Raw genomic sequence first — 23,507 nt, 5'->3', positions numbered from 1 at the left:
AGCTTTGGAGTGAATATCATTTCTTTATATAAATTTATATAAAATTAATCGTTTTTTTTATATTCTTGAAAATCATTTTATTTTACAATAATTTGAAAATATTGAAAATGATAATTAGAAAAACGAAGCGTAATTTTATAAAGTTATTTTTGTTAAAATTTATTTCAGAAAATTTATAATTATTTTCGTAAATGTTTAATTTAATGATGATGAATAAAATAATTTGATGCTTAAAGAATTATATCATAAATTTGAAAAACTATATATTTTCAAGGAAATACGTTTATAATTATCTTTTGGTCATGAACAAAATTAAGAACAAGTCAATATTGGATTAGTTAACAAAATTTGGAATTCTGTGCTCATTTTTGATAAAGTTATCGCGCAGATTTTCAATCACACAATTCTCCTCTTTCAATGACTTTCATGAGATGAGGGAGCTAATTTATATATTTATAAGAATAAAATATATACATACATTTTTAATGCAAAATTACTTTCTTTTTCAATTGAATCATTTATTCAGATGATACAGAAAATAAGAATCATACTAAGAAAAATATTTGGACGAAACAGAAGATTCTAATTAGGCATTGCAATTACAATTCCTGTTATCTCAACTAGAATTTAATAAATTTAATCAGAAAATTCAAATTCCATTTTCAACTAGAATCCGATTTAACCAATTAAACCAATTACATTTTTTTAATGCGGGTCTGGTATCCAGATTCGCGCATTGGCATGGCTGTCGAATCTCGGGTCACGGAGTATATTCTTGTTTCAACATCAAAAAGAACTGCGCTCGTAAAACACGCGAAATACGACGTTGGTGTCACGCGAGAAGACACATTACCAGAGGGGAGTTGCCAGTGCAGTGGTTCTTTAGCGGTGCGGCATTGGGTAATTTTCCGTCTGTCGAATTGTCTCTTTAACTTCAGCCAGCGGGTGAATTCTGACGAGTATCCCGCTGTGAGATGTCAGGATTGGTATTCGCGTATAATATGTTAAGAAGATTCCGGAGAATTAATTCGATATTGCAATTATCAAGAACTTATATGTTAATATATTTTATCGTGTGAACGTAATGCATGTCTAACAATATTATATATAAATATATAAATTTTGCAGTCTTTTTATACATTACATATAGAAGTGAAATTATTAATATTTTTTGATATATGTAGTAAAACGTTACAATTTTCTAATAATGGTTTTTTGTTCGTTGAAATTTATGTGCTGAATTACATAAAGTCGTGAAAAAGTGTATCCAACATTTATCTTTAAAAAAAACAAAAAATGACGGTTATATAATCTATATTACTTAAGATATAATTGGAGAATCGAACTGCCCTAAATTTTGTTAGACTTTTAAAATATTTCTGTCATGAATATCATCCGATCAAGTCAACATTCACGATCCTATTTTCGTGTGATAACATTATTTATTCCCGTGATTTTTAAATTGGAATAATATGACAAAAATTAGAGAAATTTAAGTGTAATCAGAGTGAGAGTTGAAGCCACGAGTACTGTCAAGGCGTGTTCATTTCCATGGGATTATTTAGAGCTATTCTTTCAAACGCCCACCGGTCACCCACGAGCCACCAGTCGCCGCTACAACAAGAGGGATCTTCGAGTTTGTCTCTTTGGTCTAAACGAGATGGGTCGAATGGAACTCGAGAGTGGGTCTCTCTCGAATCCTCTGTTCTTCCACTTTCTTTCACCTTCTGACACAGACATATACGCGGCACATAAACAGCCGTCTATCATAATATTTGTGCTCGTGTCGGCGACTTGAATTATGTTGTAACGACCAGTCACGAGAAGAAGACGATCCAAAAGAAAGAGTTACATGTATTCGTGCGTATGCATGAACAAGGGGATGAGGGGTAGCGGGGGAAGGTTTGTGGGTGCGCGCATGGGCCTGATGTACGATGGGCCAGATGAGGACGAGAGTCGTGTCCGATTTTAACGAGAATACACCCAGATTGGATTCTGATAAAATATCGAACTTTATCCCAAATTGAACCCATGATGGGCGGGGAAAACAGCTCTCACGGATTAATCTTTCATCCCAATGAATCAAACGCGAGATTTCGACAAGTCTTGAATATTGCGTAGATCATCATTTTCCTGTTGCGTTTATTTGAATATTTTGAAAAAGTGCAGATAAGGGTACTATTCTTTTCTTTTCATATATTTTGTTAACAGGACTGCAAAATATATGTATTTGTAATATAAAATACAAAATACTGTCAATCTTAGTAACTACTCTAAATGGACTGTATTGTTGATATAGTTCAATTAGAGTGGTTACTAAGATTAACAATATTTTATATTTTGTATTACAAATACAAAATACATGTATTTTGTCCAGCCCTGTTGAAATCTTAATGACTTTTGATTTAAAAACTAATATGAAATTAAATCGATCGAAATAAATTTTGAGAGATTATCACTTATCGATATTTAGCATATCTTCGTTATTCGAGATAATTTTATAATAGTCGCGATAGTTCTGAAAAAATAAAGAAAATACTTGATTTGGGTTATAATTTATGGATCCAGATTCATCTTGATTACAAGCATGTTACATACGTGTTTTATGTGCGTAAAAACACAGCTGAAGATAGATACATTCTATTAAAACCTGCTGCTGACGATATGGTTACGAAGATACAAGATACTATTATTTATTACTTCATCTTTAATTAGCTATGTGTTTTTAACTTCACATTTAAAAATATTTCTATTTTATGACTTCTCAGATGTCACTAATAAATCTTATTGGTGTTTTTCCATTAATAGAATATATTAAAATTATCAGTAAATATTTGTATTATTAATAAAAAACGTAATAAATTTCTAAATTTAATTTTTAAAAGATTTTTTATCGTTTTACTGCAATAATGTATTTATTTGTGCATTTATAAATATAGTATTTAGAAAATTACTATTATTAATTTTTCTTACTTGATAGTTATATATTTTTTTATTATTTTAAAATGGAAAATTGTGTAAATATATTCAAAAATTAATATTTTTGGAAGATTCAAGAAAAATGACAAATTTCTATAAAACACAGAAGACAATACTTTCTTATGCGTTTTGTAATAAATTACGAAGGCAATGAAAAAACTTTTTTTATATAACAGAGCACATGTTAATGAATCTTCAGGATATCTTTAAAATTTACGTGTGATGATACAACTGACTGACAGAGCGAGAAACATCAGTTTTCCATCGGCCGATCGTCATGTGAGCGAAGCACATGTGCGCTGAAATCGTAAAAAGAAACTTGCTTCGCGGCGAGAAAATCCGAGAATTGACTCACCCTGAGATCAACGAATCTGGAGTCGCCTGGACCATATTTATGTGTGACACCCTGTTTCTCGATAAGGCCGGCAGCTAATTAAACTTGAAAGCCAGCTGAGTTACAAGAAACACCCCCCCTGCTGTTGTTTGACGTTGTTCCATGTTTAAAACAAGGTCCATGAATCGTTTTCGACGATTCCGTGAGATTCCGGTCTGAGCGTGTAATATTATGTGAAGGAATGCATTTTAAAACTTTTATTACGTAATTATCATATAAAGAATTCAGAATAAAATCCATATTTTTCTCTATAAATTGTCACATTTGATAAAATTTCCGAAACAAAATTTTTATAAAATGTTTAATCTCTTCGATCTTTTGTATAAATCATTGAGTATAAATAATTTTTAATTTGGGGAAGAAACGAATTTATGAAAGTATATATTTAATATTATTTAATATATAAAATCGAATTTAATTAAAATATGATTAGATTTTCAGTTAAATAAAATATAATTAGATTGCAAGGAAGAACTGATATTGCTTATTATTTCCAAACTCTATTTCCGTATTTATCCGTAGAATTATGCTATAATTAGCCGACACGTTACATTTTCTCACTGCCTTAGCAATGGTGAGTTATTCCGCTTTATTCCAAACTATTAAAACTGAGTTTCATCTTATAATTCAAACAAACAACGCATACTATGCTAAAATGAAAATAACTTGACCAGAAAGAGCTGGCATGCCGTTATTTCGTTTATAATGAATTCAATAGTAAGCTTCGGAAATAGTACTCTGAAAATATTTCCGCAAATACAGTATATTTTGCTAAGATTTTATATGTCTTCTAATTTCTCCCGGAAGCAAGTAGACTGAAAACGTAAAATAAAAAATCTTCAAAAGATATCAAAAGATATAGAAAACGTAAAATAAACGATAAAAATTAGATGAATTGTCATTGTGTTTTAGTAGTAAACGTAACATATTTGCCTTATCACGTAATAAAATTAATAAATGTTATTTTATCGACAATTCTCTTTAGAGAATGTTCTGTTTTATGTTAAGTGTCGCGGAAAAGGAGTGAATGGCAATCGAACGCTAGCAATACAATTTAAAATAGGCAGGAACAAAAACCTTCAGCGAGCTTTATCATTATTTATTCGTCTCGTTCGGTTTTATTGAATCGTTAGTCGTCCCGATCCGGTCGCGGAAAGAAAGGAGACTCGAGTTACTCTGGATATTCAACTGAGCCGCCATAACCATTCCCGCTTATCTTCGATTTAGCTCGCTTCGGCTGCGTGTTAATTTATATATATATCTACTATCTATCGCAAGATGGGTAAAGGTTGGTACGGAATCGCGTCTCATCAAGGGATGCCTGCGGCAGCTCTACTTATCAATGCGTGGGCGACTGGCTTGCCTCATTACGTTCGCAACTTGTTTTTTTCTTTACCACTTCGATGTGGACTTCCTCTTATTTCGCGAGATCGAAAAGCTAGAGGAAATGGAATTGATGAGAAAATGTATCGATCATGAAAATTATTATGATACTGAAATTTAATATTAAAATACTTTCATCAGGAATTTTTTTTTGAGCAAAAAGTTTGCTCGATGTTGGACAAACATAAAACATGCTAAATGCTAATTTATATTATTTTTGTTTTTTATTTTTGATTTTTTAATATCTACACAAAAAAACATTTTGCTGAACTAAAAATTTAATTAGATAAAATAATTTTGTTAGTTTATTAGATATCTAGCTAAAATCAGTATAAGATAAATTTTTTACAAAATCGTTTTTTTTTGTGTAGTTAATAAATAAAGTAGATACTGTTACGTAGAAACAATATTTTTCTATAAATTAACAAATAATAATGTGTGTATAATATATCAAACTGTAAATGCGACAAAATGTAAATTTTTTAAATTAAAATAATATTGCGCATGTCCTTCTTTTTTGCAACAAGATATATCTAATCGAATGTCGTTAAAATAAAAATAAATGAGATAGCATGATATTTGCACCTCCCTTTTTGTATTACCTCCAGGTATTATCAAGTCTTTCATGCAGATGCATTCATAGCTGGTTGAGATGTGCGGAGGCCGCAGGGTGAACGAATTATGGGCTTGCGGAGTAGAAAATGGGTATATACAACCTTCGCGAAGTTAACACTCCATTTTCAGAATTTTGATATAATTGATGAAGTTTACTGGCTCTTCCTTAAAGAGTTCTAAAGTTTCTGATCTCTTTCGAAAACAATTTTACTGATATAATGAAAAATAGAAGTTTAAACATCTATAGTGCCAACATTACGTTTTTATTTATATGAAAATTGGTAACAATTTTTTTATTTTAATTACAATTGATTTGGCCAAATCATTCGCGATAAAATTTTTGAAACGTTGTTTAGAGTTCTTATAAGGTTTCCAAAAATAAATTATAATTCAAGAAATTTCAGAAAATTTTCATCTAAGGATTGAAAAATTCATTAAAACTTTATTGACTAATTGTCAGAATTCTTTTCAATAAATTCCTTAAAAAAAAGCATAAAAAAATTAATTTTTGTCTCTTGAATTGTGGAAAAATACGACAATTAATATTATGTAAATGAAAATGTTCAATAGTCTTTTTTAAATACAATGCAGTTTCACAATATTCTCAAATGGATGCTCATAGCAAAGAATCACTATATTCCACGTTGCAATTATCTGATCGATGACTTGAAGAGTAATGTTATTCGTTTTTGTCATATAGAGATCCGAGAATCTTTGTTCTTCGTTTTGTAGAAAACGAAGAATAAAGAATTTCTCGGATCTTTGTATTCCTATAGTCAATTAACCGACTTTAAAAGTTTGTCGTACGGAAAAAACGCACAAATGTAAATCTGAAATGTGGGAAATGATTATATATATTCAATACCGATAACTTTGTGCGGATGTTATGCATTGATTTGCATTTTATTGCGTGGGAATGATAATATAATCCGATTTGAAATCTCGCGGCATGTTATTTTATGACATCGATAAGCATCTCCGTCAGAGTATACGTGATTTCAAAGTGATACAGGAAGTATTGTAGATAGTGGAATCTCAAGTCAAATGCTTTTCATACGGGAGCTTCGCAAATATGTTTCATATTTCATAAAAATTAATCCATCTTATTTTACATACAAAGTTCTTTGGTTGACAATTTTAATTCAGATTAATTTTGGGTTTATAAAATATGAAATTTTTCTTTATTTTTGTGTAGAACTATAGAACTATAAAGTGTTATTGAAATTCTATATATGAAACTTTTTTTATATTAATACAATGTGCTAATTTCGTAGAGATATCAATATCAAGATATCTGTGAAGTTTAACATGTCAGTAGTAATATAAAGAAAACAACTATAGTTCTAGTAGCACTAGTTTTACATAAAAATGTAAAGGAATGCCGCATTTTTTTATACAAAAAATAAAATATGAAACAATTAATGTGTTAATCTTGATATCCTCTAAGATTATTTTTAGATATAGTTCCAGTTGCAATGTACTATTATATATTTAAGGACATTCAGTCCTTAGTACATTAAGGATTTATATATTTAAGGATTTATATATTCGATTTTTATATTTAAAATCATCTTAGTATATTAAAAGTATATTAAAAGTATATTAAAATATTATGGACCAATCTCAAAGCTATAATAACATTATTTATATATATATATTATTTAAGCTATAAATATATTATTTAAGATCTGCCTACGATCATATATTTTTATTCCCGTTTATAATCTGTAAGATCTTTTTATTCAATTAATTTTTTATTATTTTTTTTGAAAAAAGTTTGATTATTTTTCAATATTTTTATTACATTAACAAATAGGCTTTGAACTCAAATATAAAAATTTGTTAATAAAAATTGAAATTTGAGCAACAATGAAGACGAAATTTCAGAGTAAAATTTCGCTGTGGTAAAACAGGCCCAGATTGCAAATAGAGAGTTAAGACGATCTTGAAATAAGGATGGATTACGATCAATATGATTAAAAAGGTCATTGAAAGCATGATCCGATATCTCGAATAATCATCCGCTCGTGTAACTAAACTTCCAATTAAACATTATCCGACCTAATCTTCACGGCCCTCTCTTTGCAACGAGATTTCTATACATCTCCGATTTCCATTTGCTGAGATCCGCCTTTGAAGTTGCACGAGCGCGGCAAAAGGCCTCGAATTCCACCGGATATAAATTAAGTATTTAAGATAATTAGCTGAAGCCCGTGTTTCTTGTGGAAATCAGCTCGTAACCTCGCGGGCATCGATATTATCTCGATGCGATGTTTTTTCTAAGAGTTTCCTTCATCATATTTATGTGGTCCGATTTACATACAAATATTTAGATCAAAGTCAGACCAATTCGTTATTTTAAATAGGAAAAATTATTATTAACAATTTCAAGTTAGATATCATGAAATTAAAGAGATCATAATTGATACAAATAAATAATATAAAGTTCGTACATTAACAAATAATTTTACAACATACGTATATTAATAAATTAAAAGCAAAAAATTTCTAATAAATACCAATTATAGTAGCCCATGATGCCACGTATTATATGAACTAGACTTTAATTCACGTATTTCTACATTTTCGCGCACATAATACGAATTGCCCTGTGGTTATTTCCAACTATTCTTTTGCTTAAACAATAATCATCGAGCTGTCTTCGCGGTGAAACGAAGCGTGGCGCTTACATCAATCCCTCCGGCAAAGTAATGCTTATTGTTTGTAACTCTTCATCGATGCAATACATGTAATATCCACATAGAGTAAAGTAAACGTGAAAACTATATTTCTTGACGAGTAAATTTGATTAAGTTTAATTATTATTATTGAAATAATGGAATGATTAAAAAATAGAATCGATTGATTAAATGTATAGATTTTAAAAGTGATTCTGATCTAATCTTTTTTTATTTAATCCATATTTAACATTATTTGTTCTGTTTTTCACATCGTTTTCAATGTATCGTTATCGATAACTACAGAGGAGATCAATACTTTTTATTTAGCTGCCGGATTTCCTTAAGTTGCTAAGCTTTATGCAACGGTTATACACGAATTCGAAAAGATCTTATCAACAAGAATGCGAGATAATCAGCGGGTCAATTTACTGTCAATTTTCGTACCATATAATTTAGCGTGACATAATTCCCGGTATGGATCACATGAAAATCAATCATAATTCAATTGGGATAATCAGGTCAATTTTTTTACGTATTCTTTTGAAATTGAATAAATGAATTAGGAATTTTTGTTATGCAGTTTTTAGGAAGAATTAATATTTATTTTATTTTATGAAAAATATAGAATACAGATATTAAATTCTAAAAAAAGCTAGAAGATATATTTAATAATTTAAAAAACAAATATATGTTATTTATTTGAACAAAAGTGATGTTACACTTATTATGGAAATATTAAAAAATCAATCGATTTCTCATTGATTATTTTTTGATTTGTAAATATGAAAATAAAAAAGAAAGAAGAAAAAGTTTTATCATACGAAGATTTATAACGATCAATCATGTGAATATATTACCTTGGACTTTTTATCTCATTGAAAAAGAGCTTGAGGCATTTAACGAGAGGCGGCAATCTTCATTCAGAAGCTTTCTTATTTCATTTCTTTATCATAATTTCGCAAATGGATAGAAGTTACAACACGAATACTGCTGCTAAAGTTGACTTAATTACGCGGTTTTTATCACTTTCCTTTTACCTTTATTAATGTACCTTGTTATAAAACGAATTTATTTCTTCTCGCGCGTATGTTTATACGATGAGAAGCGCAAGATAACTTTACATCGCGAAGTACTTAACGCAAATTTCATCCTGTTTACTAGCAAGAAGTTGAGGCGTCGTAATTCTTCGCGACAGGCAGAGCGCACCGCGGATTTATTTATTCGACATTTCTTTTCTTTGCTGTGTATAGTGAGTTTATTGAGACAATCAGATGTTAATATAATTTGATATCTATTTATTTTTGCATGGATATTAACTAATCTATCTTTCATATTATATACACGGAAAGATTTTGCTGAAGTATCTAAAAATTAAGATAAATATAGATTTGAAAATAATTTTACTATCAAAATAATTATGTAGGAAATTTAAGCATGATGAGCAACTATCAGAGTAATTATGTAGGAAACTCAAACATGATTGAGTTGTAAAAAATTTTGATTTTCTAGCAATTAACTGGAGCGTTTTATGCTTTAACTTTTCTGATTATCAGTATAAGTACTTATGTACGTAATTTATATACATATCTTTATATAGTTATTTGTTTACAAAAGTAAGAAAAAAATTGAATATTGAACTATAACGCGATTAAATTTAATATTAAAAACTTTAAGAAATTATTCTGTAGCTGTAACAAGATAATTATAAACAAGAATAAGAATCACATGAATAAATATAAATTAGTAATAGATATCCCAAAGATATTTTAATATTTTTTATGATTTTTTTTCTTATTATTCAAAATTAGTTCTAATAAGAATATAATTAAACTTTCTGGTTAATCTGACATTATAATCTGTACATTGCAATAATAATGGATCAACTAATTATTTTTTTTAATAATTATGGATTAATCTCTCTTAGCAATATAAATGTAAGCTCGGAAACATTCTCTATTCTTGGAATCGAGAAGGGAGTACGTCTTCTCTTTCCGTAATGATACGTCGTATTGACTCGTACTTGCCTGCCTATTTGCCATAACCATTTTCCAGAAGAATTTAAAAGAAAAATCATATTCAAAGTAGCAGGTATCGGATAGTCATTAGATAGTATGTAAAATTGTCTAAGTACTAGCTATTTTTTACAGTATCTCTCAGATTCGAATTAAAAATATGATTATTTTACGTTTATCTTGTAAATTTTTTCTTATAACGTTTTTCTGTTATTCGAGACTTAAATCTGAAAATCAATTTCATTAATTGCAAAAACATATACAAAAATATATACATACACGCGTTTGTTGTTTCAGCAACTATATAAAAATTTAGTTACATAGCAGCTGTATACAAGAAAGCGAAATGAAATAAATTCATAATTTTCGTTTTATTTAAAATAAAAATTGAATTGTTTTTAAATGAGCTTATAAATTATAGATTTGTTTTATTTTTGCACTCCGCGGTATTTTATTAAACCAAATTGAAGTCGAAATAATTAACAAAATTTTATCTGATTGTATTTCATCATCCTCAAACTCAACTCATCAAAATAGTTTATTTTGATGAGAATTGAATTTATAATTATTAATCGTTTCGAGTTGGGAAATTATCAATGTCAAAATGTGAATGTCGATGATATCGCATTTTCAATTATTTTTCAAGAATTTTATTTATTTTTCAAGAATTTTGTATTAGATCTAACTCACAAATCAATAGTATAAATATATACAATTATGCATATAACATATACGCATATAATTGCATGTACAAATGGATATGTTAATACATTTTGATTAGGCCGACAACTTCATAATGAATATCTATCTTAGCAATCACAGCTAACATGTACAACAATGTACAATAATGAGCTATTCGTGAAAACTGGTTCAAATGATTCTCGAATAATATTATACCTATATTACGCATTTCATTCGTGCAAGTAATGGCCCGACAGTCATACATTTCCGTACACCATATTGTGGAAAATCAACGAGCTCTACAATCATTACAGAGTAACAGTGAATAATAACTAGCGGATATCTCGTCTTAGTAGCATTTTATAATTCTGCTCAGTGTGCTTATTAGCGGCAACTTGTCTTCGACAGGCGACATCTTCGATGTATCTACTTGTTCATACAGACATCTCTAGCATCTGGTCGTCGCTATTCCGGAATATGATAATGCATATTTATTTTTATATTAACTGTCAAAACTCAGAACTGTCCATATATAAATATAAAAAAGAACATAAAAAAATAATTTAATTTAGTTATTTTACTTCAGTAATATATTCGTCAGTAGGTCTTTCCGTTAATTTAAAATCAATTTTATTTTAAGAAACATAAGAGTTGAGTTAATATTATATATACATGAATTTGAATTAATATCATATTACTGTGTCTTTCCTATTTCTTTTTAAACCTTAAACTATGTTATATAATTCTTGATGGAATTACATTTTATATTATTTTATTAAACCAAATTGAAGTCGAAATAATTAACAAAATTTTTTCTGATTGTATTTCATCCTCAAGCTCAACTCATCAAAATAGTTTATTTTGATGAGAATTGAATTTATAATTATTAATCGTTTCGAGCTGGGGAATTATCAATGTCAAAATGTGAATGTCGATGATACGCATGTCGCATTTACATATAGACTTGCGTTTTTTTTGCAAAGAGAAATAATATATTCTTATGTAGCCTTCTCACAATCGTACAGATCTAAAAAGAAAACCATGTTGAAATGCAATTAAATACGAAAATCAATTATCGAATGATAAAGAATCGAATCTCAGATAAACATCAATATTGAATAGGAAATTGCGGTCATATTAACCATGCACAAGAAATTTTTCATTTACCACGTAACGAATGCTTCCAGGAGAGTACGTTTGATGCAATCACAAATGTCAAATCGTTTATTGGATATATCTAATAATTTCCGGCTCTACGAGAACAGTCTCGATAAGACAGCTCTGAATCGGCACTGTCTCTCGTATTATCAAGCGATCTTCCGGAGATATGCAGAAGCGGTACGAGGATGACTCTGCACCTGTAAATTGCAAGACGCAAACCTGCTCTTACGCAGAAAAAAAAGATCGATCGCTTCGCGAGAGGCGCAGTGACGATATTACCATTATTAATGCCATTATTAATGCTCTACATTTCTATTATTTTTTTATTTCAAATAAAAATAACTATACGTTGTGGAATCACGATAAGAAATTCACAATCATAAAATATTATGAGTAATTATTTTCATTTAAAGTTGTGTTTCATTTTAGAATTTTTACTTTATTTTTACTTTATTGTTTTTTATATGGTATTAATATATTTTCCGTAGACTCGAAAATCAGGTTCCATTCATATTTCATTCATATTAAAAATCGACTAGCACTTTTTTTTTTTGCAAATTTAATATAATTATAATAAGCAATCACACAAAGAGAATATTATTTTTTATGCTTGATGTATAAGAGTAAAGATTTACAATCGTCCGGCTACGAAGAACGTGCGAACGGCTGTAAAGACGAAGAATACCTGATAACAAGACAGATATTTAACGTTCCAAACACGTGGAATGGCGCCTCTCGTTGTGATTGCGCCATCAAAGGTACCGACCTTACGTCCATCTAGATTGGGATTTTCGGGACCAGCCGCATGAAAGAAAGAGTACCCGCTGCGAGAGTTCGTTTAACTTTCAAATTGACCTCGATTTAAACCGCAAAAAAACCGCGACGGTGTCGGTAGACACGACTCTTCAGCGGATCCAATTTGCCGGTGAGGTGTGAAACGATGCGTCGGTCGTTTAGGTTCTTAGAGGAAGGAAGAGATGGACGTAAGTTGCCTTGAGGATTTACACCGGCGATGTCGAAATTATTCATAAGGATGAAACTTGTACAAAAGATAGAACAATCTCCGTGTATAAAAAACCATGATGATTGTGATAGGTATTAATTTATTATATGATTAATTAAAACATTGATAAATTTTCAAAAATATATTATATTACTATAAAATCTTGTTCCTTTAAATTTTGTACTATAGTTTTGATTTTTTATAATTAATTATACAAAATTATTTCAAACTTTTTGGATATTTTATTTAGTATACATATTGTGACTAACTAATGTAATTAATGAAAAATATTTCATTTTTAATTTTAATTTATATTTTTAGATTTATATTTTGTCTTTACACAGACATATTATTAAAATAATGTAAAGTATATAAATACTACTTATAATATGTTAATGCAAATCTCGTTTCCGGAATAAATAAAATTAAGAACGAATATAAATTCTTGTTTGAAAAATATAAAATTGAGTTAAAACAGTTCATTAACATAACTTGGATTTATGCAATGAATTCTGATTATTATTACATCGTTTCCAATAAATTGCACATTTCCCGTAATTTGAAGCAATATAGTGATAATTTTGTGAAAATTCAAAATATCTTTTCTTGTTGCATTTACTTTGTATTTTGTTTAATGGATTATTTGATAGATCAAGCGATTATAGAAAATACAGTAGATCTTTTATGAGAATATTGATGCAATTAATTCTTATCAGAGAATCAAATCTTATCAATATTTCAAAATTACTCTCAAATTCAAATATGTTATATTTTTTTATTAATTGCACTAGATATTAGATTCTGCTATATACATACTGTATACATGTTACAGTTTGAGTAGAAAATTGATAATATTAATAAGTATAAAATATAGTCATCTCAAGATCTCTCCAGCGTCATAATAAATACATTCTGTATCTATATTATGTGCAACCACGTAGCAGAAACTGTACGAGAACTTGATTGCAATCAGGTAGAAGTGCAATGCGCTCTTTGAAATCTACTTCGTGGATCATCTTGTCCGCGGCCAATCAAGTGCAATTATTAATGTTCCTGATAATACCGAGAGTGAAAAAAGCTTCTTCGATCAACGACCGTCAGCACGCAATTGCATTACGTACATATTCCAAGCGAGATTATTTTGCAATTTTTTAATGCAATTTATGTTTTCATTTTGCTTTGCAAGTACTGTGTAAAAATCGATTAATGATACTGCTATTAAAGAACTTAATATCCAGCTAGATAAAAAAAAATGATATTTTGTCTCTCGATTTCTTTTTGTCAAAAAGATATTGAATCATCAGCAGTTTTAGAATTACAAGCAATTAGGCAATTAAGCTTCAAGAATCCAAATGGATTACAGATTTTATAGTTTAAAATTTAATTTTAATAGATTTTATTTGTATAAATAGCTTTATGCAGTAAAAAAAATTGCCGTAAGACATAATATACAATTATAATACGTATATGGAAATTTTGATGATTGTTGTTACTCGAAGTTTACTCATAAAATTATAATCATTCCACAAACTATTAATTTCGATAAATACTTGAAAATTTAGAGATTTAGAACTCACTGCATTAGAAAAACTCGCGCAAGAAAAACAGTACTAATAACTGTACCTATAGTTGCAATAATTTTTATAATACGTACATAAATCGAAAATCAGATTTCTTCAATATATTTTTTATTCTATATATTGTATATGAAAAGAACGATCTGACAGGTCTAGATTAGATAGGACAATTGTCCTTAAATGTGTGTCGATTTGTACACTAAGATTTGCTATTGCAAAGTTATTCTATTCGATGATCTTTGCCGCAGTATAGTATTGAAATTTTTTCTTATTCAAAACAACAATTATACAGCGTTCGAATGAATTCGATCGGAGAGATATTCAATGACAACGATAACGTATTGTAGGGATGCAATGCGTGGTCAAACGGCCTTCAGATCTATTTTCGACCTAATGTAATATCTGCTTCGCGCGCGGATACTTCCTCTGCTGTGTTCCGAGTGGTCCATTTGCATCTGGTAGGCCAGGTAGACCGATAATCAGATGGCTGGCCGGCTTTCTCGGGCTATCCTTCGTGCTTCACGCTTCCGATTAACCGCCGAGTGTTTCGCATTCCGCGGGTATAGCTTCTTTTGCCGCTTCGTCCGTCACGACAATGACGGTTCTTAAATAACATCCTGCTGCTCTGATTTTAATGCCAATGTGCATACATAATCGACACGACATACGCGACAGTTGATAATTTATGAATGCGTGCGGAAAATGTCCGTTTATCATGTTCTGTTTTCGTTTTTCTTTGCTCAGATAATTATTTATGACTTTATCTTGATGCACGGATACACATTTGTTAATCTATGCTGACTTTCTGCTAATGAAATATTCGAATGAATAACTCAAATTTATTGCTGTTTCTTATTGTAGCGTATTTTTTATCTATTAAGTCAATTCTTTTTTAATAAATATCTCGCGAAAAATATGTTCATTTAACATCACAATTTTCAGTGGCATTAATTTTAACTGAAAATTATTTCAAAGTGTAATTTATATTGAATATAAAAAATTTTAAAGTTGAGAATAAAAAAATCATTATGATAGATAATTTATTCATAAACTTCCATTTATAAAAAACTTTTGATTTATCGAAGGATATTTTCATCAAACAATTTCAAAATTATCACACCCTTAGAATTATCATTTAAAAGACCACACAAGTAGCCACCGTCAATCTCATTTTATTGTCAAACATTTTACGAGGTGAAAACATTTTTTACTGCTCGATTATTTCTCACTGATAATTTCGAAAGAGTTGACGAAGGATCTTCTGTGTCTTCATCAGTGTCGTAAAACAGCGGGAGCGTAGGAAAATTTGTCGCGTGTGTTACAGATCTAAGAGAACATGCCTCTCGAGAATGTCATCGTGAAATTAAGTATACATAAATTCTTCGAGTGATGTTTCCGATCCGCGGTTATGTGCCTCGAGACACATAGACATCAAGTATTGCGCGCGCGTAAAAAAAATCATGTAAGCATCGACGATTGATAGACCTCTACTTTTTTTATATCGCTGAAGTGTCGTTCGACCCATCTTTCAGCAGAGAATACGTTTATAATTAGATATACGAGATGTAGATGCACACTAAGATACTCTAAAAGTTTTAACACGTACTTATGTGAATTTAAAGACTCGCAGGGATTTAAACATTTTAAATCGACAACTTGATCGTTTTAAATGTCAGTGTGATTTTTGTGATAAGGCGGCCATTGGAATGCTTGTCAACTACTTAACACTTTTTAAAAGATGAAATCCAATCGAGATGTTATCAAGCGTTAAAAATGTACAATGTATGTAAATTAATTTCTGTGAATTAAATTCATCATATTAAATGCATCATTTAATTGATGTGTTAATGAATTAAATTTTTTAAGCCATTTGTTATATTTATTTTATAATCCTTACATAATACAGAAATCTAACACTGGCTAATTTAATATTGAAAAACAGTAATTAATTATTTTATTTAATTTTAAGTATTAAAAATATTTTTGTTTAGTGTTTTTAGTACTCCAAAGAAGTAATGAATTATTATATTTCAGTAATACATTGGCCAGTATTAGATTTCTGTAAGAGAACTAGTTAGATAATTAAAGGGTTCGTAGAGTTTATAAAATAAAATAATTACAGTTTGTGAGCGTAATTATGTATTAACTGAATTGATCCTCCACAATCATAGGCATAGTATTTGCGATGCAGTATTTATTGATACTCAACGTTCAGATCATAAATTTTTCATTATATTATACGATGATTAGAAGTATAAAAAGATAAAAGATCTGCCTTTATTAACACGTTTACTTATAAGTATTTTTAGATCTGAACAAGCAAAAAAAAAGATTCCATGCTAGACGAATACGCGTGTAATCGAGAAATGAATCTAAAGCTATGAGATTTCCTTTATCCCTTAATTATCTACCACCTGGAACAGTGTAAACAGGAAATAAAGCCGATCAACCTAATCATAGGTAAGGTATGCTCGGCATGCACACAAATACGCCCGATACAAATGAGACGATATGCCATACTGAAAGGAAACATCGATCTTTGGAATTGTACGAGATTATTTACTAGGCCATGTATATCGGAATTCCGCAATAAAATTGAAATTGATCGGCGATACAGAAGATTACTTTTGCTTTAAAATTACTTGCGTATAAATCGAATTGTTGTCAATCATTGATTTTCTGCTTCGAAATGCAAACATTTGAGAATATGACAAATAATTAACTTTCTTATGTTAGATATAATATATTTCTGCTATAATATTGTATATTTCTTATAATTCCTCAAATTTTGTAAAATTTTATATTTTATTTTCAGAAAATATTTTAATCTATTAAATTTATCTTAATATACTCAATTATCTTATTCTAGATCTTTTTTATAGCTTCATTCAAGCCTCTACAAAGCTGGTTTTTTGAATGTCTGCCGAGCTGTTCCCTTCTCCTTCCCCTCCCTCTCCCCCCACTTAACCAGCAAATTAAGATTTGTTTAAGGGAGGGCAGCTAGGCAGACGTGTTAAACATATCTTTTTACGTTTTAAACATATCTTTAAAGTAAATTGATATTTCAATAATATACATATTATTAATTTCGTAATACATACATTGATCAAAATAACTAAACTTGACTTTGTAAATTCTGTTATCGATTTTAATTTCACAGAGAATAGTCGAAAATTTATTAATACAAAGATTTTTAATCATTGAGTGATAATTCGAAATATATAATTAATTTAAATATTTCAATAAAAAAGAAGATTTAATTTAAGACTGTAATTTCTTTTATTTCTTTCCGCTTTTATATGCGATTATGATCCAAGATATCTATAGGGACAAGGACGTTATAAAAATAGCAACAAGTTAATGTATAGGTAACTTAATGTATACTTAATATTCCTAGCATGGACATCTTTCTGTCCATAATTTTGATAGAATGCTACTTTGTATCTGTTATAATTAGCCGATTTGAATGCACATCACGCGTCTGTTTAATCGATAATGGTTTTTGAGATGTTTTTTTTTTTTAGATGAATGCGCTTTTTTCTTCCGCCACAGTGCATTGGTAACTTTTTTTAATCACAGACCTAGTCAAGCCTGTATGAAACTATACATTTCTTTCATGAAGACATGAACGTAATTGAGTTAGAATATACTTAATTCGATTGAGTAGTTGAAAGTTTTTCTCGATTCTTTAAAAAAATTGTAATTATATCAATGAACTTGAAAATTTAAAATAATTAAAATTAAAATTACAATATGTTTGATTTTCTAAAATCTAAAATTATCCAAACAACATTATTAATATGTTATTTTTTAAAGATGTTATCAGTTCTATTGCCAGACAATTTATATTTAGAAGAATAAATTATTGATTCTAATCCTTACTACAGGATAAATTATTTATTGATTACATCTATTGTAAGACAGTAAATCTATATTATTACTTATTTCTAATGTACTTATTTTTACTATAGTATCCTTTTTAACATACATTTTTTCACAAATTCATTATACACAAATTATTTTATTTTATTTAAAATAAAACGTAATTCCTCACTCACCAATACGACGCGGAGTTGTAATATAAGAAGTATTGAACTATAAAAGACAAACATATTCAAATTATATATAACGCCTGAAACAATTACTATTTAAAAAATTAATTGTTGCGTAAATATATAATATAAATTATTTATCTCATTGTCGCTCCGTCGTAGCATGATGTCTTCCAGGCCTCCTCTTCTTCTCAGATTTTGTTGTACAGACACACGCATTCGATATAACACTCGCGAAGGCACAGTTACCTAATTATTATCATGTATGGACTAATGATTAGAATATTCGATCAAGCGCACTTTCGTTTCAATTACACACTACACGCATTTTTATTTATTACGATGAAGAAACAATGCGAGCAAGGTCTGATCTCAGCTGCAATTAGGAAATTAAATATGAACGAAGATTAAAATAAATCGTATAAATTATACAAATATTGAATTTACGATATGTTTTTAAAGCATCAAGTAAATTATAATTGTATTAATCAAACATGACTTTTAACATGAGCAAGAATCATAAATCGTACAACATATCTTTACTGTAATAGATAATCATCTCGAATCGGGAAGAATCAATTAGTTCGCGGATAGTCCATTTCTAATTATTTGCGAGGAAATGAATTAGATTTTGGAATACTTGTCACGTTCATCGTTCGAAGAATAATGCGCAGATAAGGGGACTCATTCGCACTGTTAATGCCGTTGGCCGTTCGGCGCACAGCACGAGCGTACAAACAATAACACAAGGTCATCGACGTCGGTTATTAATCATATAGTGGAACTTGCAGGTGGGGATCACATAGGGGGGTTGCTCTATTATTCCGCTCTTTATCGTTGTATTATCTCTCAAGATTTGGTCGTAGAAGTACCGGAAGATGTGTAGAATCACTTGCTTCGATAATTAACGACACATATGCTCGATTAATCACGATGATTGAATCACGAGTACTATAACTTAAATGCATAGATATTATCGAAATAAATGATTAAATATTCATACGATGTCATCGCGATATGTACTTGATTCTTCATTGATTAGAATATTCGAGCGCAATACTTTCAATTAGATGTTACATGTTTATTACGAAATAATGCGAGTAAGATCCGATCTGACAAAGCTGCGATTAGTAAACATGAACGGAAGATTAAAATAAATTATATGTACATCGAAATTACGATATGCAATATGTTATTAAAGCGTCAAGTGAAATTATAATTGTATTAATTTAACATGCCTTACTCTTAGTACATACTTTATAAATACAAGTTTTTGGCACTCTTACTACACACGATGAGTTTTTCGTGTCCTGGATTAATTTTCATGATTTTTACAGATATATAAAAATTATTAAGCAATTTTTATGTATATTTTAACATCTTTAGAAAATATTTGTATTTATACAAATTTGTATTTATACGAATATATATATATATATTATATATTATACAACAACATGAACAAGAGTAAATCGTTAACATGAACAAGAGTAAATCGTACGAGAGATATCTTTATGTAACAAGTAACTATCTTAAATTTGGAAGAATCAATTAATTTGCGGACAGAATCAATTATTTGAGATTTGTTAATTATTTGAGAGATTATAAATTAGATGTTTCGAAGCACGATCACCGTTCGACGAGTAATGCGGAATAAACTAACGGAAATCGTTCGCTGGCCGTTAGTCGACGCACAGCGGTAAACAATAACACAAGGTCATCGGTTATCAATCGCATAGTGAAGCTCGCAGGATCGCGTAGTGGGGGTCGCTCTATTATTCCGCGTTTATCGTCGTATTATCTCTCAAGATTTGGTCGTTGAAATATCAGGAGATGTATAGAATCATTGCTTCGAACAATTAGCTGCGCGTATGTTCGATTGATTGACTCATGATTACTGTAATACTTAACATATAGATATTATCGAAATAAATGGTTGAATTATTCGTAGCCGAATATCGTGATACGTATTTGATTTTCATTCACGAATGAGGTATTCGAAATTGCATTGGAATATCAGAAGCATCCTACGCGTTAAAAAATGCGAATCATGTACAGCAATCAGTCGTAATTAATTATTATACTTTAATACGATCTTTCGATTATACAGTGTCGTTTGTCTACTCACATTGTATTTGTCTAAATGTTGCGTACCGTTCGAATTTAATATTATTTGGTAGTAAAGATTTATTAATCATTAAGAACGTTTAACAGGCGATAAAAGAATCTTGTGTAATTGCGTGGTATTCTCGTGAATTCAATCGTTATGCAGAACTCTATGGGGAATCAAGGTAGTCATAACTTTTTACGCATTTTTTTTTCTCTCATTATTGTTGCGTCGTAATACAATGAAGTGCGTGTCGCGAGAAGTGCCGTCGTATTCCTGTGATTATTATACATGCGATTGTAATCAACTGTATTTTTGCGAGTATTATATTTTGTGAGTGCAACGATTGAGAGGATGGCTGAGAGGAGGAGGAGGCCTAGGAGGCATCATGCCACGGCGGAGCAACTTTGGAGTAATTTATTATTTATGTGTTATTTGTTACTTGTTACTACAAAATTAATCATTTATTTCCGTGTCACATAAAAAGTTTCATGTACTATTTTGCACTGTAATACAATAATGTACTTGTATATTCAAGAGATTATTTGAATCTGTACATTTTAGAAGAACCTATTTAAAATACTTATAATAGAAATTGTGTTGCTTAATATTTATTACTTGTACATGTATCAAAATTCTTTGAACGCACTTTAAATTTAAATCGAATGAATTATTTCTGTAAGAATTAAATTTTTATTTATAAAATTGAAAAAAGACTTTTCAGAAATTATGTATTTTTATAATTAAATATTTATTAAAGATAAGTAAAATGATTCAATGCGCGCAATAATCATTTTTCAGAATATTGATTATTTTAAATGTTAAATGTATTCTCTAATCTAGATATATCTCTCTATTCTCAACTAAGCGTAATTTTTTAATTCCAGGTCCAGTGCAATTACAACTCCGCTGCTGCGCTTCATATTGGTGAGTGATTTATCTTGTATTCTAAATCACAATAATGGATCTGTGAAAATCTAGATTAGATGTATATATTATATTAAAAATATTGACAAAAATCACAGATTTATTGCCATAAAATGGATAGATTAAAATGAATTAAGATCAGTATTCCTGGATAATCATCCTGGATAATCTGCATTTGATTTAGTTTACATGCACAAAATTTATACAAATTTATAGGAAATGTAGTTGGAAACTATGAAGAATTATTAAGAAATGACGTAATAATGATATTGTTTAAACCATTTTAGAGTACCTTCAATTACATTATGATTTATACAGATTGAATTTTCCAGTTTATTGGTTAAGTGAATAATTGAAAAAAGTAAAAGGAATAAAATGTAATAATTAAAATATTTTTGGAATATAATTTTATTTTAATTTCTTCATAGTGCTCACTGCTCACTTACATTGTGGACAACGAGATAGGATTTAAGCTTTATATTTAATCGCTTTTTACATATTCAGGATGAAATATATAAATTAATGGAAATTAATGAAAAAACAACTTCGAGATTTTTTTAAAATACATCATCTATATAAATTAAAGAAAGATAAGGCAATATATATATGCTGATTATATCCTAGTCTGTTATTAATTTATCCATCTATATTTATTAATAATTCATAATTGTTATCGTTCATAACGTTTATGATAAAGAAAGTAGGTAAAAAAGAGAGTTGGAATATAATTTTCTATATTGTGCATTTTGAATTTTCCCACATTTTACGAAACGTTTTCATGATTCGTATCAGTGAAAACGAATAACGAAGAAAGCTTTACTTACCGAGCCGTAAAGTAAACCGCAAGAATCCATACACACGAAAAGGCAGGTTGCCATGCTTTGGATCCTTAGTTGTCCTCTTGACGTTGATATCCTTTGAAAGATGGCTGAAAAAAAAAATAAAGGTGACAGTTAACATCCAATTATCAAAATTTTTTTTTCTAAATGCGTTTTTATCATGACGTTATCTCATAAGTATTTTAATATTAATATAAACTGTCGAAATTAATCGTGTATATAATTGGACGAGCGAGGAACAAGTTTTTCAAATGTTTTAATTTATAATTAATCTTGTTGCTTATTGAAGATCTTTTTTTCTCTAATGATACAATCTTCGGTGCTATGAATACGTATTTTCAATCCCACCCATAATTCATAATAATATTATCTCGAGCGTTCAATGTTTGAAGCTATTCGTGTCTGGCTTTGATGAATGAAATCGTAATGCAAAGTTGTAATTCGCGATGAAATAGAGACATGCAACATCGACGAATCAGTATTTTATACTATGGGTAAACTTGTCGTCGAGCGAAAATTATGCATCAGAATAACACTAAAGTCCGTCTTTAGCGTCCATTTGGCGTGACATCGCATACGACGCCAGTCTGCTTATTGCAAACGGGATATATCCCGCGTGTCCTAAAGAGACACGACTAGTAAATGAGATGCGTTTTCAGGAAATAATGATCGATTTTTATCCATTTCAAATTTTTCCCCTAAGAGAAATGCGAAGCCTGTTGCACTTGATAGATCGGCCACAGTTCCGTATTGAGTATACGACGCTTAGTGTAATCATCTTAATTCCTCAAAGCCACTTCTCTATAGATACAGAACGCGTAGGGTGCGTATTAAAGACGTGCGTGACATGATGTAGCGTCGTAAAAGGTACGTGATCGTGCGCACCTGAATGAGAGTCTGGTAAATGAAATGAATTATCAGAAACGGTCGGTTTTCCTCTTTCTTTCCTTTTGGTTCTGGGATTTCTCGGGGGAGAAGCGTATACAATGTTCGGCTCATAGATCGCGCCGCTCATTCCGCGGTATATACTGAGTATATACTACGAAGTACGTGCTTACATAATGTAATCATTTTAATTTCTCAATATAGTTCCCGG

At 29.7% G+C, this 23,507-nt stretch overlaps 1 protein-coding gene across 1 annotated transcript in view; it reads right to left on the bottom strand.

The window, feature by feature from the left end:
* LOC108693666 overlaps positions 1–23,507 on the bottom strand; it is a 93,067-nt gene that overhangs the window by 9,873 nt on the left and 59,687 nt on the right. The window contains exon 2 of the mRNA XM_018202720.1: positions 22,397–22,500. Coding sequence (XP_018058209.1) covers positions 22,397–22,500 — 104 coding nt within the window. The remainder of the gene's footprint in view (positions 1–22,396; positions 22,501–23,507) is intronic.

Source organism: Atta colombica, unplaced genomic scaffold (assembly GCF_001594045.1).
Source record: "Atta colombica isolate Treedump-2 unplaced genomic scaffold, Acol1.0 scaffold96, whole genome shotgun sequence".
Taxonomy (NCBI): domain Eukaryota; kingdom Metazoa; phylum Arthropoda; class Insecta; order Hymenoptera; family Formicidae; genus Atta; species Atta colombica.
The sequence above is the reverse complement of the archived record's forward strand: the minus strand, read 5'-3'. Positions and strand labels throughout refer to the sequence as shown.